Source organism: Danio rerio, chromosome 21 (assembly GCF_049306965.1).
Source record: "Danio rerio strain Tuebingen ecotype United States chromosome 21, GRCz12tu, whole genome shotgun sequence".
NCBI classification, from domain to species: Eukaryota; Metazoa; Chordata; class Actinopteri; order Cypriniformes; family Danionidae; genus Danio; species Danio rerio.
Window position 1 is genome coordinate 26,661,135 of NC_133196.1, and position 13,550 is coordinate 26,674,684.

Sequence of the window (13,550 nt, forward strand, 5' to 3'; positions counted from 1 at the left end):
TTTCACCTTTTTTGTAATTGTGAATCTACCAAAAGAATTTTGTAAACATGAATTGGGTATTGTGGTATAATCACCGATGTTATTGAAATATGAAACGTTATTTTAGAATATAATCATCAGAATGAACTTCCAGATGTATTTATTTAATCCTATTATATTTTTGGCTAAATATTTTATACACAAATGTAATCGTTGTAAGCGTAAACTGTTTTTATTTTCTTCAGATTTTTCTTGAAGATCTAAATCGTTTTATGTCTTTAATTTCTGAATCGACCATTAAGAAAGCTGTAAAAACTGTAAATGTTTAAAAGATACATTTCTCTCTTGCTCCCTGGCATGTATTGTGATATAATGTAAATGTATATGTTTATATAGCTACTGTATATGGTATAACGGATCTAACAAGGATCGTGTATGAACAAGGATCGTATTTTGCTAGGGAAGAATCAAGAATAATAGCGTGCCTATTTTAAATGTATTTTAAATGATATATATCTTTTATGAATATTTTTGTTACAAATGTTTTTGTTACATTGTTTGTAAACTACAAACACACACATATTGTTTTATACTGTCTATTTTAAGAGAATTACTTTTCTGAATATATTTTAGACCAAACTGTCACATTGCTGCACAAAGCTAAAATAGATTTAACACAATATGAGTAGATATTATAAATACACACACATAATTGTAATGGTTTTACGCTGTAAAAAAAAAAAAAAAAACTGGCTTGCTGAATTAAAGTGAAGTCTGTTGAATCTCCTAACTTTCTGAGCACGTTGTCCAACATGAAGATTTATAATGGATCAGATTATCTCTTTGCATTCAAATCTAGGACAATAATCCCTAAAGAGACTGAAAACATGAAGATAATAGCTTAGATACTAGCAGCTCTGAAAACACAATGTCCGACCCAAAAACAAGTGCTAAAGATACCAATCGCAACAAGATCTGCATAAATAAAGGATGTGGAGTTCAGTACATCCAAAAATTGCACTGCCTGCATGGCTGATGTTTTCTGTGGTGTGCAAGGGATATTTTCATTTATTAAACAATAAGCATCAACAGCATTTACTTAAATATAATGTTATAGTAAGAACCAATCTTTCTACAAGAAATGTTACACAAACGTCTTGAAAAGTATTTTACACAAAATAGCTTTTTTTAAATTTAATTATCATTTTAAGTGCTTTTGAGAAGCATTAGCAACTTTTATTTGGCAAAATTATATTTATTTTAAGTTTTATAAGATTAAGTTTAGTAAATAAAAATGTACACACACAGTCACACACGCTCAAAATCACAAAATGTAAATAGGTTGTAACAAAATAGAAACATTTTCCCAGAGATGGGTTGCGGCTGGAAGGGCATCTGCTGCATAAAAACTTGCTGTATAAGTTCGCGGTTCATTCCACTGTGGCGACCCCGGATTAATAAAGATATTAAGCCGACAAGAAAATGAAAGAATGAATGAATAGAAAAATGTGAAGAGCTCTCAGAGAGAACATTATAAATCCAAAGTGATGAAATGTCAAAAAAAAAGAATAAAATCTGCCAACTTTTCTTTACTTACTTATGATACATTTTTATCATCACATACATGTCACATACATGACAGAACAATGTGAAAAACAACCTCTGTACATGTCTGATGACTGCATCTGACCCAGGTTGATAAATTCTTAACCCAAGAAAGAAATTTGCTATATATAGTTATTGAACACTAAATATAAAATTGTGTAAGTCAAGATATCAGACGTTAGTCATACAAACACACTAAAAACATGTAATAACTCCAAGCTAATTTTTATTTCTAAATTTCTAGATTACCCTGTAAGCAGTAAAACAGCATAAACTTAGCAAAAACAGCAACTTGGCACATAATCAGACTAGAGCCTTTTTGACAGAATAAAGACTGTCTAACCCTTTCATCAAAGTTATATAAGATAGTCGGCCCATCAGATGGTCAAAGCTGTTTGAATTCCCAGCCTTCACAGCATCTGTTGGTAGACCAGAGGTTTCCCATTTCAGTTGGTTTTAGGTATGTGCCAGACTGACATGACCCTGCTGGTTTATTAAACATGATGTGTCCATTACTTATTAGAGTTTTCCTCTGTCACTGTGTATCATAAAGCCTGGAGATCTGCAGACTGGAATAACTAAAAATACAATAATACCATGACATTAATGAGACAACAGAACAGTGTTTAGATTCTGGTCACATTTTACAGTAAGGTTCAATTAGTTCATGTTAGTTAATATATTTTGCTAACATGATCTAAAGATGAAAAATTTAGTACAGTATATTGAATTATCAATATTTACTTATGCATTATTAAAATCCTGTTGTGTTATTTGTACATACTTAGCACTTAACTAATATTTTAGTATAATAAATACATAATTTGCAGTTTTTAACAGTGTGTGGAGTAGCTTATTTAACAGAAAAATGACCTTCAGAAAGCTGCTGGACAACCTGACGTTTCTCACATACGTCATCTATATGTAGATCTTTATCTATATAAGTAAGGCTGAGAGATGTCATTTTATGCACCACACTGAAAACATGAGGGGTCTGATTGCTCTTCTCCTGGTGGCTCTGTGCCTCGAGGGCCTCAATGCAGCATGTCCTGATCATGCCACACTGAAAGACGACCATGGCAGCAAACTCTGTGCCCAGATGTTTGAGCACAGCAGCTACTACTATGACGAGAGCTGCACTGGCAGTTTTCTGAATGTGTATCCTGATGAAGACACCCCCATCATGCCAAAGACCTGGGAGAACCATGTATCCTCTTTGGTGGTGAGACGCGGATGCTCACTGACAGTATGGTCCAAATCCAAGAAGAAGGGAAACAAAAGGAAGTTTCTTGCTGGTGTTGTCTACCACCTGAAAGAAGTGAAGAGAGGCCTGTTCGGAAACTGGAATGACTTGGCACATAATCAGACTAGAGCCTTTTTGACAGAATAAAGACTGTCTAACCCTTTCATCAAAGTTATATAAGATAGTCGGCCCATCAGATGGTCAAAGCTGTTTGAATTCCCAGCCTTCACAGCATCTGTTGGTAGACCAGAGGTTTCCCATTTCAGTTGGTTTTAGGTATGTGCCAGACTGACATGACCCTGCTGGTTTATTAAACATGATGTGTCCATTACTTATTAGAGTTTTCCTCTGTCACTGTGTATCATAAAGCCTGGAGATCTGCAGACTGGAATAACTAAAAATACAATAATACCATGACATTAATGAGACAACAGAACAGTGTTTAGATTCTGGTCACATTTTACAGTAAGGTTCAATTAGTTCATGTTAGTTAATATATTTTGCTAACATGATCTAAAGATGAAAAATTTAGTACAGTATATTGAATTATCAATATTTACTTATGCATTATTAAAATCCTGTTGTGTTTGTTAACATTAGTTAATACAATGTGAGTTAACAGGGAAAAACAATGAACGACTGCATTTTCATAAACTAATGTTAAAAAGATGAATAAATACTGTGATAAATGAATCGTTCAGTGTTTGTTAATGTTAGTTAATGCAGTTATTTATTGTTATTCCTTGTTAGATCACAGTGCATTAGCAAATGGGACCTTATTGTAAATAGAACCCAGATTTTCAGTTTAAATTCTTCTCAAGTATTTACACATTGCTGTTGTCTTGATTGTATTAGTTCTTTTCCAAAATAAAAAATATATAAAATTTCTCCATATAGTGGACTTCTACTGTGCACACTAATAAGTAGGAATGACAGTTAGTGAAACAAGCTAATTTTCTTAAAAGGCTTTTTACCTCTGATGACATGTACGTACAAAGGGAGAATGTCAATCAAAGAGTTTCTGCATAGTTTTTAGGAAATGTGATTATATGATATATATATATATATATATATATATATATATATATATATATATATATATATATATATATATATATATATATATATATATATATATATATTAAAGTGATTATATAATATATAATAATATTGTAAAAGTGATTATACAATACAATTTATATATATTTTTTACTATTAGATCTCCTTCCACATAATTATCAACTACTGCATATCATCCTCAGCTGAAAAAATAATATACAAACACCCAAGCAGCAATGTGACTGATAATGCGTGCATCAGAATTAATAAAAAGCTGCGGGGTCATAAAACTTCCTGCAGGGGTACAAATATGTTGATACCATAAAGCTAAATATTTCAACATCAAACACATTAAATGGCCAACAAAGTTTTTAGCATATTTCATTTATCTCAGATATGAGGATCATTTATCCAAAAATTTTGAATCAGAATTTAAACATTTGCTTTTTTATGTGAATGTTACTTTTAATAAAATATAATATATAATAAAATATTGGATAATAATTTACTCGATTATTGTCATGCTCACCATATATTTTGTGTATGTTGTGCCCCTAGTTTTCCTTTGCTTAATTTCTGAACAAATGTTTTATTAATGTTACTGGAAGTACCTTAATTCATAACTTTATTACAAGTTCCCTGTTGGTATGTGTCTGTTTATTTGTTTCAAACTAAAATAAAAATCCAAAAGTTCTAAGACATGCACTTTTCCCCACTTCTATTTATTGAATGAAAGTCAGTCATATGGCTGGTTTCCATAAGTTGTTACATGAGAGTCTGCCTCTGAAGACATGTGGCCATGCACCTGTGTGTTAGTTTAAAATACCTGCATGTTCAATTATAAGCAGAGCATACAAAAAGATACCGTCTTTTGAATGATGCATACATTTTATTTAGAAGGTACTGGAAAAAACAGTTTGATCGGATATATTTGAAAGAAATTGCCAAAGATATTTTGAATATATAGATAGATATATTATATAAATTTATTTGTACATACTTAGCACTTAACTAATATTTTAGTATAATAAATACATAATTTGCAGTTTTTAACAGTGTGTGGAGTAGCTTATTTAACAGAAAAATGACCTTCAGAAAGCTGCTGGACAACCTGACGTTTCTCACATACGTCATCTATATGTAGATCTTTATCTATATAAGTAAGGCTGAGAGATGTCATTTTATGCACCACACTGAAAACATGAGGGGTCTGATTGCTCTTCTCCTGGTGGCTCTGTGCCTCGAGGGCCTCAACGCAGCATGTCCTGATCATGCCACACTGAAAGACGACCATGGCAGCAAACTCTGTGCCCAGATGTTTGAGCACAGCAGCTACTACTATGACGAGAGCTGCACTGGCAGTTTTCTGAATGTGTATCCTGATGAAGACACCCCCATCATGCCAAAGACCTGGGAGAACCATGTATCCTCTTTGGTGGTGAGACGCGGATGCTCACTGACAGTATGGTCCAAATCCAAGAAGAAGGGAAACAAAAGGAAGTTTCTTGCTGGTGTTGTCTACCACCTGAAAGAAGTGAAGAGAGGCCTGTTCGGAAACTGGAATGACGCCATCTCTGGATTTTACTGCACATGCTAGACCTAAAAACAGAGACTCAAAAACATAAATGTATGATTTCAGGGACACAAGAGAACAGCTGTAATTCTGTGTTTTCAGACACAATTATAATTTCAGCTTACTATATTTCTGTTTAATTAATTAAATTAAACATCACATGTTTGCAAGAATGTAAAGCAGAAATATTCAAGACCTGGTGCATAATTCCTTTTTATTTCAATAAATGCACTGAAGCAACATGTCAAACGTGATTACCAAGTTTTAAAAGGGAACCTCTTAAGATAGATAAAAAACCAGAATTGCAGTGAGTTTGAATGTATTTATTTGACAGGGTCATGCACATTACACAACAATATATTGACCTTAAAAAGGATGTTTTATGGTGTCTTCAGTTCTATTCATTTTGATCCCTGCTTTCATTTCAATAAAGCTTATGTGAAAATGTAAATTTTAAGTTAACATTAAATAAAATCTCCACATCTAAGAGTCTAATTAATTGTCTTGAAAAATTAAATAGAAAAAAACATACAAAAACCCAAATTACCACTGTTTATGGAATTATTTATACTACAAAACAAGGTATAACTAGTGGTCGAAAGAGTACAGAAAAATCATACTCAAGTAAAAGTACCATTACTTGTCTAAAAATGTAGTGCAAGTAGAGTAAAAGTATCTGTAAATATTACTCAAGAGTAGTGAGTATTACGCTGTTAAAAGCTGATGCATTTACATGTAATTTGTGCATGTGTGTGTAAACGTAACATTCTGTAGTGCATCTAGTTATTGCCCAGCACGCATACAAAGTCATAGGATGTTAATATAAGATTAGATTTAGGTTTATGTCAGGTGACCAAAATTCAATGCCTAACCAGCGCCTAAGGTCAACGTTATTTTGATGTCTTTTTTAGGTTGTTGAAAAGTGACCAAAATCTATTGTCGAGCCAACATTTTAATAAAAAATCATATTGATGTCAAATACAGACATTTATTCATCTGGTATGGCAACCAAAATCCAACATCTGAAGACGTCATAGTGGTAATGTCCACAAAATTTCAAGCGGTAACATCATTAGACGTTGATATTTGGTTGGTTTTAGGTTGGACGTTGGACATTGACGTTGGCCTGACGTTGAGTTCTAACGTCAACCTGACTTTCATTTTCAAACAAAATGCAACGTCCCCACAACGCTGTGGTACAATGTCAGTCTGACACCATGTTGACGTTTTGTGCCTGCTGGATGTTTAAGGCCATTTCAGTCACGGTTATTATACAGTAAACATCCGTCATCAGTCACATACATCTAAACAGTCTCTGAGTCAATGCGTGTAAAGATTTTGAACATCTTCTTGGACATTTTTTAATGCTTTCAAACAGTTTGCTGCAATTATAAATAAGCCATGTCTTGAGGATGTTCATTATGATGCAATTTACATAATATATGCAATTTGATTGGACAGAAACCACAGGACTGATTTTTCTAATCCCCATAGACAAGAAAAAATAAAGTAGTGGAGTAAAAGTACACATACTGCAATAAAAATGTACTGAAGGGACAGTAAAAGCACACATTTTTAAAGCTACTCAGTAAATTACAATTCCTGTGAAAAACTACTCAATTACAGTCATTTGAGTATTTGTAATTAGTTACTTTACAACGCTGGGTATAACACAAATACATTGTCCTGTTTTCGAGTAAAAACCTTTTACAAAATACAATTTCAGTCTTTCGGCTTTAGAATGTTTATTTAAATTCATTGTCTTTCCTTTTTTTGAGAGGGGTCGGGATGCAGACCTGCAGTGCAATCTGGGCTGCATCCAATGCTTTTTAATGGGCTCACCTAACCCCACCCCTAACCCTACCCCTACCAGTGACGTCACTCGCTCCATTGAGTGCATTGTGTCTGACAGTGCATCGCTGAGTGATGCAGTCTCAGCTTGCATCATAAAGGCTGCATCCAGATACTATTAAATTTTTTACTAATTATGCAGTACATTTACTGTGAGGTGCTAAGTTCTATCTATGTCAACTGCTGAAATATGTCTTTTTACACACTACACTGCAAACATAAAGAATCTGATCGCTCTTCTCCTGGTGGCTCTTTGCTCCGAGGGCCTCTATGTAGAATGTTCAGAACAAGATACACTGAAAGACAACTATGGCAGTAAATTCTTCTCACGTTGTCCAACAGGCACCTCTGAAGGTCATGTTAAGCCGCATCTGCCCCTGTGTCTGTTTTTTTCCAAAGTACAAAAAAAAAAAAAAATTTGCAAGACACATTTTTCCCACTTATGTTGTACATTTGATTATTTATTGACTGAAAGTCACTGCATATATCAGATTTCCACAAGTTATTACATAATTGTTTGCCCTGTTAGACATGGGGTGGCCATGTGCCCACATTAGTTAAAATGACCTACACTTTGAATTATAAACAGCATATAGTAATTTGAATGTTATGTTGGAATTTATGTACATGCATGCTATAATTAAAACCCATATTTATGCTCAGAAACAAATTTTTTGAAATTACCAAATATTTTATTTAACAGAAAATGACCTTCAGAGAGTCTGTTGGACAACCTGACATTTCTCACACACGTCATTTGAATGGAGAAGTTCTATCTATAAAAGTAAGGCTGAGAGATGTCATTTTACTCACCAAACTGAAAACATGAGGGGTCTGATTGCTCTTCTCCTGGTGGCTCTGTGCCTCGAAGGTCTCAACGCAGCATGTCCTGATCAAGCCACACTGAAAGACGACTATGACAGCAAACTCTGTGCCCAGATGTTTGAGCACAGCAGCTACTACTATGACGAGAGCTGCACTGGCAGTTTTCTGAATGTGTATCCTAATGAAGACACCCCCATCATCCCAAAGGTGTGGGACGACCGCATTTCCTCTCTGGTAGTGAGACGCGGCTGCTCGCTGACGGTGTGGTCCAAATCCAAGAAGGAGGGAGACAAGAAGAAGTTTTCTGCTGGGGCCGCCTACCACCTGAAGGAGTATAAGAGAGGCCTGTTTGGAACCTGGAATGATGCCATCTCTGGATACTACTGCACATGCTAGACCTGAAGACAGAGACTCAAAAGATATAAATCTATAACACCAGTGATACAAGAGAACAGCTGTAACCTTGTGTTTTCAAATACAATTATAAATTCAGCTCACTGTATTTCTGTTTAATGACTGCAAATGAATTAAACATCACATGTTTGCAAGAACATGATGCAGAAATATTTAAGACCTGGAGCATGATTCCTTTTTAATGCTTTAAATGCATTGACTAAATCTTATTATTTAAGCAACATACGTGACTGTGAAGATTAAAAAGTAAACCTTTAAAGTTCGATCAATCAAAAAAAAAACAAAAAAAAAAACAACATCAGTGGAATATTAAAGAGATTCTTAACAATTTTTTTTATTTAACTGCTGCTTTTATTTCAGTAAACCTTATTTGAACATGTAAATATAAAAATAAATAAACTGCACAACACTGTGGGGAACTTTAGGTGTCAGACAAATCATCTAAAAAGTGCTCTAAAAGTGACATTTAGCTCACCTGAAAAATTAAACCAAAAGTGGTCCCACTTTAAATTAAGTGGCAATTAACTACTAGGTACTTGCATCAAAAATCGAGCACAGTGTAATTTTTGTGTTCATATTGTAAATAAAAACACTTTTAGTGCTATTGAATTGAGATACAGGTAAGGTTTTGCAGTATTAGTATATGTTTAAGAGTGGGTTAAGGTGTAAGCGGTGGGTCAATAGTGTAATTATAAATACAATTACAGAAATTAATTACAAGTGTACTTGCAAACTATTTTAAAAATATAATTAGAATGTTAAAACAAGTATGTACACAATAAGTGCATTGTACCAAGTGATTAATTTAAATGTAAGTAGTTAAGGAAACTTACAATGAAGTGGGACCCTGAAAACAACCCAACCCAAGGAAAAACTATTTTCCACAAACACACATGCACTTACGTGAACATTATGTAGATTACATGTTTATTATACTACTATACTGTACTAGATTACATGTTTACTGTATTATTATTACTATAAACATTATGACATACGCTTATTTTGGTGCTTCCTTCGGTTACTCCACTATGCAACCATAGCTTTTAGCCACAAGCTGATGTTATCAGGTGGTTCCCAATCTTCCTTGAGTGTTTTTACACACTACACTGAAAACATGAAGGATCTGATCGCTCTTCTCCTGGTGGTTTTGTGCTTCGAGGGCCTTTATGCAGAATGTTCTAAACAAGCCACACTGAAAGACGACTATGGCAGCAAACTCTGCCCAGGTTGTGCAACAGGCACCTCTGAAGGTCCCTAACTGTTAGGCCACATCTGCCCCTGTCTCTGCCCCCTGTTTCTGATGTTACCACAACACTCTTCAGTTGGCAGGACAACAGTGGTGGCAAAGCCACTGCCCATCTGCTCATGGCTTGCAACTTTCCTCCTCGCTCTTACTCCATAATCAGCAAGAAGCTCGTTCTGCTTCTTCTCCCATCCTGCGAGCAGCGTGTTTCTTGCTTCTCTCCCATGCCTAAATCTGACATCAGTTACCATTCTATCTTTGCAGGAAAGCCTCTACACCCTACCTCGACAGGAGAGAGCTATGCCTGCCAACCTTTGATTTTACACTCTGAAATAATGGCGTGCACTTCAAGAAATAAGATAAGATCATTTTTAAAGCAAATTGGCAAACTATTCTAGCTTCTTTGTACCATCAAATAATTAATTAATTAATAAAAAAAAACTAATAAAACAATCCTATTTTTTCAGTTCTCAAGTAAAAACAATAAATTAAGTAAATTAAACAGACTATTACATTTTACAAAAAAACTATTTCAGTCTTGCCTTTTCTTTGTAAGTATACGTGAAGTTCACTAGTTTTCTAGTAAATACTAGACCAGGGGTGCCCAAACTTGGTCCTGGAGGGTCGGTGTCCAGCAGGTTTTAGCTCCAACTTGCCTCTACACACCTGCATAGATGTTTCAAGAAAGCCTAGCAAGAGCTTGATTAGGTAGCCCAGGTCTGTCTGATTGGGATTGGAAATAAATTTTGCAGGACACTCCAGGACTGAGTTTGGGCACCCCTGTACTAGACCATTACTTTCTATAGATTTAGTGAGAATCTGTGCAATGCCACATGAAATTTCTATTATCATTACCATCATCATCATTGTCTTCCTATTTCCTGGGGCCGGACCATGGGGGCAGCAGTCTCAGCAGCTTATTCTGAGCCTCCTCTTGGTGGGACAAGCCTTCAACACCTCCTGAGGTAGGCACCAAGGAGGCATTCAAAACAGATACCTGAGCCTCAACTGGATTTTCTCGATGTAGAGGTGCATTAGCTCTATTTCGAATTCCTCCAGGGTGATGGGAGCTTCTCACCCTATCTCTAGGGTGTACCATGCCACCCTATGAAGGAAGCTCATTTTGGCCACTTGTATCCAAGATCTTGTGCTTTCGGTCAAGACCCAAAGCTCATGACCATACGCGTGATTTGGAACGTAGATTGACCAGTAAATTGTGAGCATTGCATTTTGGCACAGCTCCTTCCTTACCACAATGGACTAATTCTTTCCCTTACTCATAAACAAAACCCCCACAATACTCGAACTCCTCCACATGGGGAAATAACTTTCTGCCTACCTGGAGATGGCAAGTCAGCTTTTTCTGGTCGAGCACCATGGCCCCAGACTTGGAAGTGCTGATTCTCATCTCTGTTATATCACATTTGCCAACAAACCTTCCTAGTGCATGCTAAAGTCCATGTCCAATAAAGCCAACAGGACAACATCATTTGCAAATAGCAGATATATCATGTGGTCCCTGAACCAGACTGCCTCCAGCTCTAGGTTGCACTTAGAAATTCTGCTCATAAAAATAATGAACAGAACTGGTGACATAGGGCAGATTTGCCAAAACCAACATACACTGGGAACATTAGTGACTGATTGCTGGCAATGTGAACCAAATAGCCCTTAACAGAGAACCTCCGAACCACATATTCTCAGAGCAACACCCACAGAATGCTATGAATGACATGGCCAAATGCCTTCTACAAGTTTATGAAGCACATGTAGATGGACTGGTTGGGTATGTTTTCCTGGTGCATATACACGGATAGACAAACTTGTGCTCAAATAAAGTGTTTGTTAAAGACAAATAATGAGTAGCACAGAAATGCTACAACAAAACACCAATCAGATTCAGATTAGGGAGACCTTTTTCCAAATCATGCCTCTCCAGGCAACACTGAAGCTTCTCTTGTGGGCATTGAGGTTCTCCAGCAGAACGAATTCCAGTTCAGGTCTCCAAAAAAAAGGCGCTCTGGCCTGCTGTTTGGCCACAGAAGGATGTTCCCATGCATGCTCCATAAGGAAAGCCCAAGGCTGTAGGGTCACCAGCTGTTCCTGGGTGACACCATACTGCATGATGTCACAGTTCTCAATACTTAGTCTGACCTGTCATCTAGGACCTTTTAGCCTTGTGAGAGCCTACAAGTATTTTTCTGGCATTTTTCTATCGGTTAAAGGCATTTTTCTTTCCTTTTTTCTATAATATTTTTGGAACTTTCACATATTTAAGAAATGCATTCATTAATTAATTAATTCATTCATTCATTTTCTTTTTGGCTTAGTGCCTTTATTAATCTGGGGTCGCCACAGCAGAATGAACTGCCAGCTTATGTTTTTACACAGCAGATGCCCTTCCAGCTGCAACCCATCACTGGGAAACATCCATACACACTTATTCACACAGTACTAACAATTTTAGCTTACCCAATTCACCTATACCACGTCTTTGGACATGTGGGGAAATCCACGTAACATGTTACTCTTTTATCTAAGACATGCACCTTAACACCTTTCTAACTTTTGTTGACAGAAAGTCATATGGCTAATTTCGACAAGTTGTTTTTTAAAAGTGCCCTTTAAGATTGATCATTTTATCATTACATATAAAAATAAATGTATTCATGCAATTGTGTGTGTGTGTGTGTGTGTGTGTGTGTGTGTTACATTTACACAATTACATGAATACATTTACTTTTATATGTTTAATACATAATTATCATTTTACTTTGTTAAAAACAATTGTATGTTTTTTTGAACAACAGTGTTTGTGTAGCAGCTGATTTAGCAGAAAATGACCTTCAGAGAGTCTGTTGGACAACCTGACATTTCTCACACACGTCATTTGAATGGAGAAGTTCTATCTATATAAGTCAGGCTGAAAGTTGTCTTTTAACTCACCAAGCTGAAAACATGAGGGGTCTAATTGCTCTTCTCCTGGTGGCTCTGTGCCTCGAGGGCCTCAATGCAGCGTGTCCTGATCATGCCACACTGAAAGACGACTATGGCAGCAAACTCTGTGCCCAGATGTTTGAGCACAGCAGCTACTACTATGACGAGAGCTGCACTGGCAGTTTTCTGTATGTGTATCCTGATGAAGACACCCCCATCATGCCATGGGTCTGGGAGAACCGAATTTCCTCTCTGCTGGTGGGACGTGGCTGCTCGCTGACGGTGTGGTCCAAATCCAAGAAGAAGGGAGACAAGAAGAAGTTTTCTGCTGGAGCTGCCTACCACCTGAAGGAGTATAAGAGAGGCCTGTTCGGAAACTGGAATGACGCCATCTCTGGATACTACTGCACATGCTAGACCTGAAGACAGAGACTCAAAAGACATTAATGTATAAGGTCAATAATGTAGAAGATCAGCTTTAACCTTGTGTTTTTGGAAATAATTTTAAATTCAGCTTAATGTAATTCTGCTTAATGACTGAATAAAATATCACAGGTGAAGCGAAATTATTCCATACCTGGTGCATGATTATTTTTAACTGCATTAAATGCATTGAATAAATCTTATTTTAAAAGTATCACAAGTGTCTGTCAAGATTTAAAAGTGACAACAACAACAACAAACTTTTAATTTTAAAAACAACATGTAAATAAAGTGCTCAGCATAACTGAGTACATCCTATTCATAAAATAAATATTTTTTATACATTTCTCAGTGAATATAGACAATGTATTTTGGTGCATTTAAACAAAACAGAT

General features: G+C 35.9%; 3 protein-coding genes and 1 long non-coding RNA gene across 4 annotated transcripts; all 4 read left to right on the forward strand.

Annotated features, from left to right (window-relative positions):
* The first annotated feature begins 2,569 nt into the window (after positions 1-2,569).
* LOC101886091 (syncollin) lies at positions 2,570-2,974 on the forward strand. Its single transcript, XM_017352851.3, has one exon. It carries the CDS (start codon positions 2,570-2,572, stop codon positions 2,972-2,974), a length of 405 nt encoding a protein of 134 aa, XP_017208340.2.
* A 2,095-nt stretch (positions 2,975-5,069) lies between these two features.
* LOC108180718 (syncollin-like) lies at positions 5,070-5,708 on the forward strand. Its single transcript, XM_017352852.3, has one exon. The coding sequence runs from the start codon at positions 5,070-5,072 to the stop codon at positions 5,481-5,483; it is 414 nt and encodes a 137-aa protein (XP_017208341.2). The 3' UTR covers positions 5,484-5,708.
* Positions 5,709-5,866: 158 nt separating this feature from the next.
* Positions 5,867-8,706, forward strand: sycn.1 (syncollin, tandem duplicate 1). Its single transcript, XM_021469083.3, has one exon. The coding sequence runs from the start codon at positions 8,136-8,138 to the stop codon at positions 8,529-8,531; it is 396 nt and encodes a 131-aa protein (XP_021324758.1). The 5' UTR covers positions 5,867-8,135; the 3' UTR covers positions 8,532-8,706.
* Positions 8,707-12,735: 4,029 nt separating this feature from the next.
* On the forward strand, positions 12,736-13,369 carry sycn.2 (syncollin, tandem duplicate 2). The gene is given in 1 exon segment (NR_015620.1): positions 12,736-13,369. It is a non-coding gene; the product is annotated as a syncollin, tandem duplicate 2 (long non-coding RNA).
* The last annotated feature ends 181 nt before the right edge of the window (positions 13,370-13,550 follow it).

Bases quoted from the DNA above. Each gene is read 5' to 3' on its own strand.
- LOC101886091 (XM_017352851.3), top strand. From the start codon at position 2,570: ATGAGGGGTCTGATTGCTCTTCTCCTGGTGGCTCTGTGCCTCGAGGGC.
- LOC108180718 (XM_017352852.3), top strand. From the start codon at position 5,070: ATGCACCACACTGAAAACATGAGGGGTCTGATTGCTCTTCTCCTGGTG.
- sycn.1 (XM_021469083.3), top strand. From the start codon at position 8,136: ATGAGGGGTCTGATTGCTCTTCTCCTGGTGGCTCTGTGCCTCGAAGGT.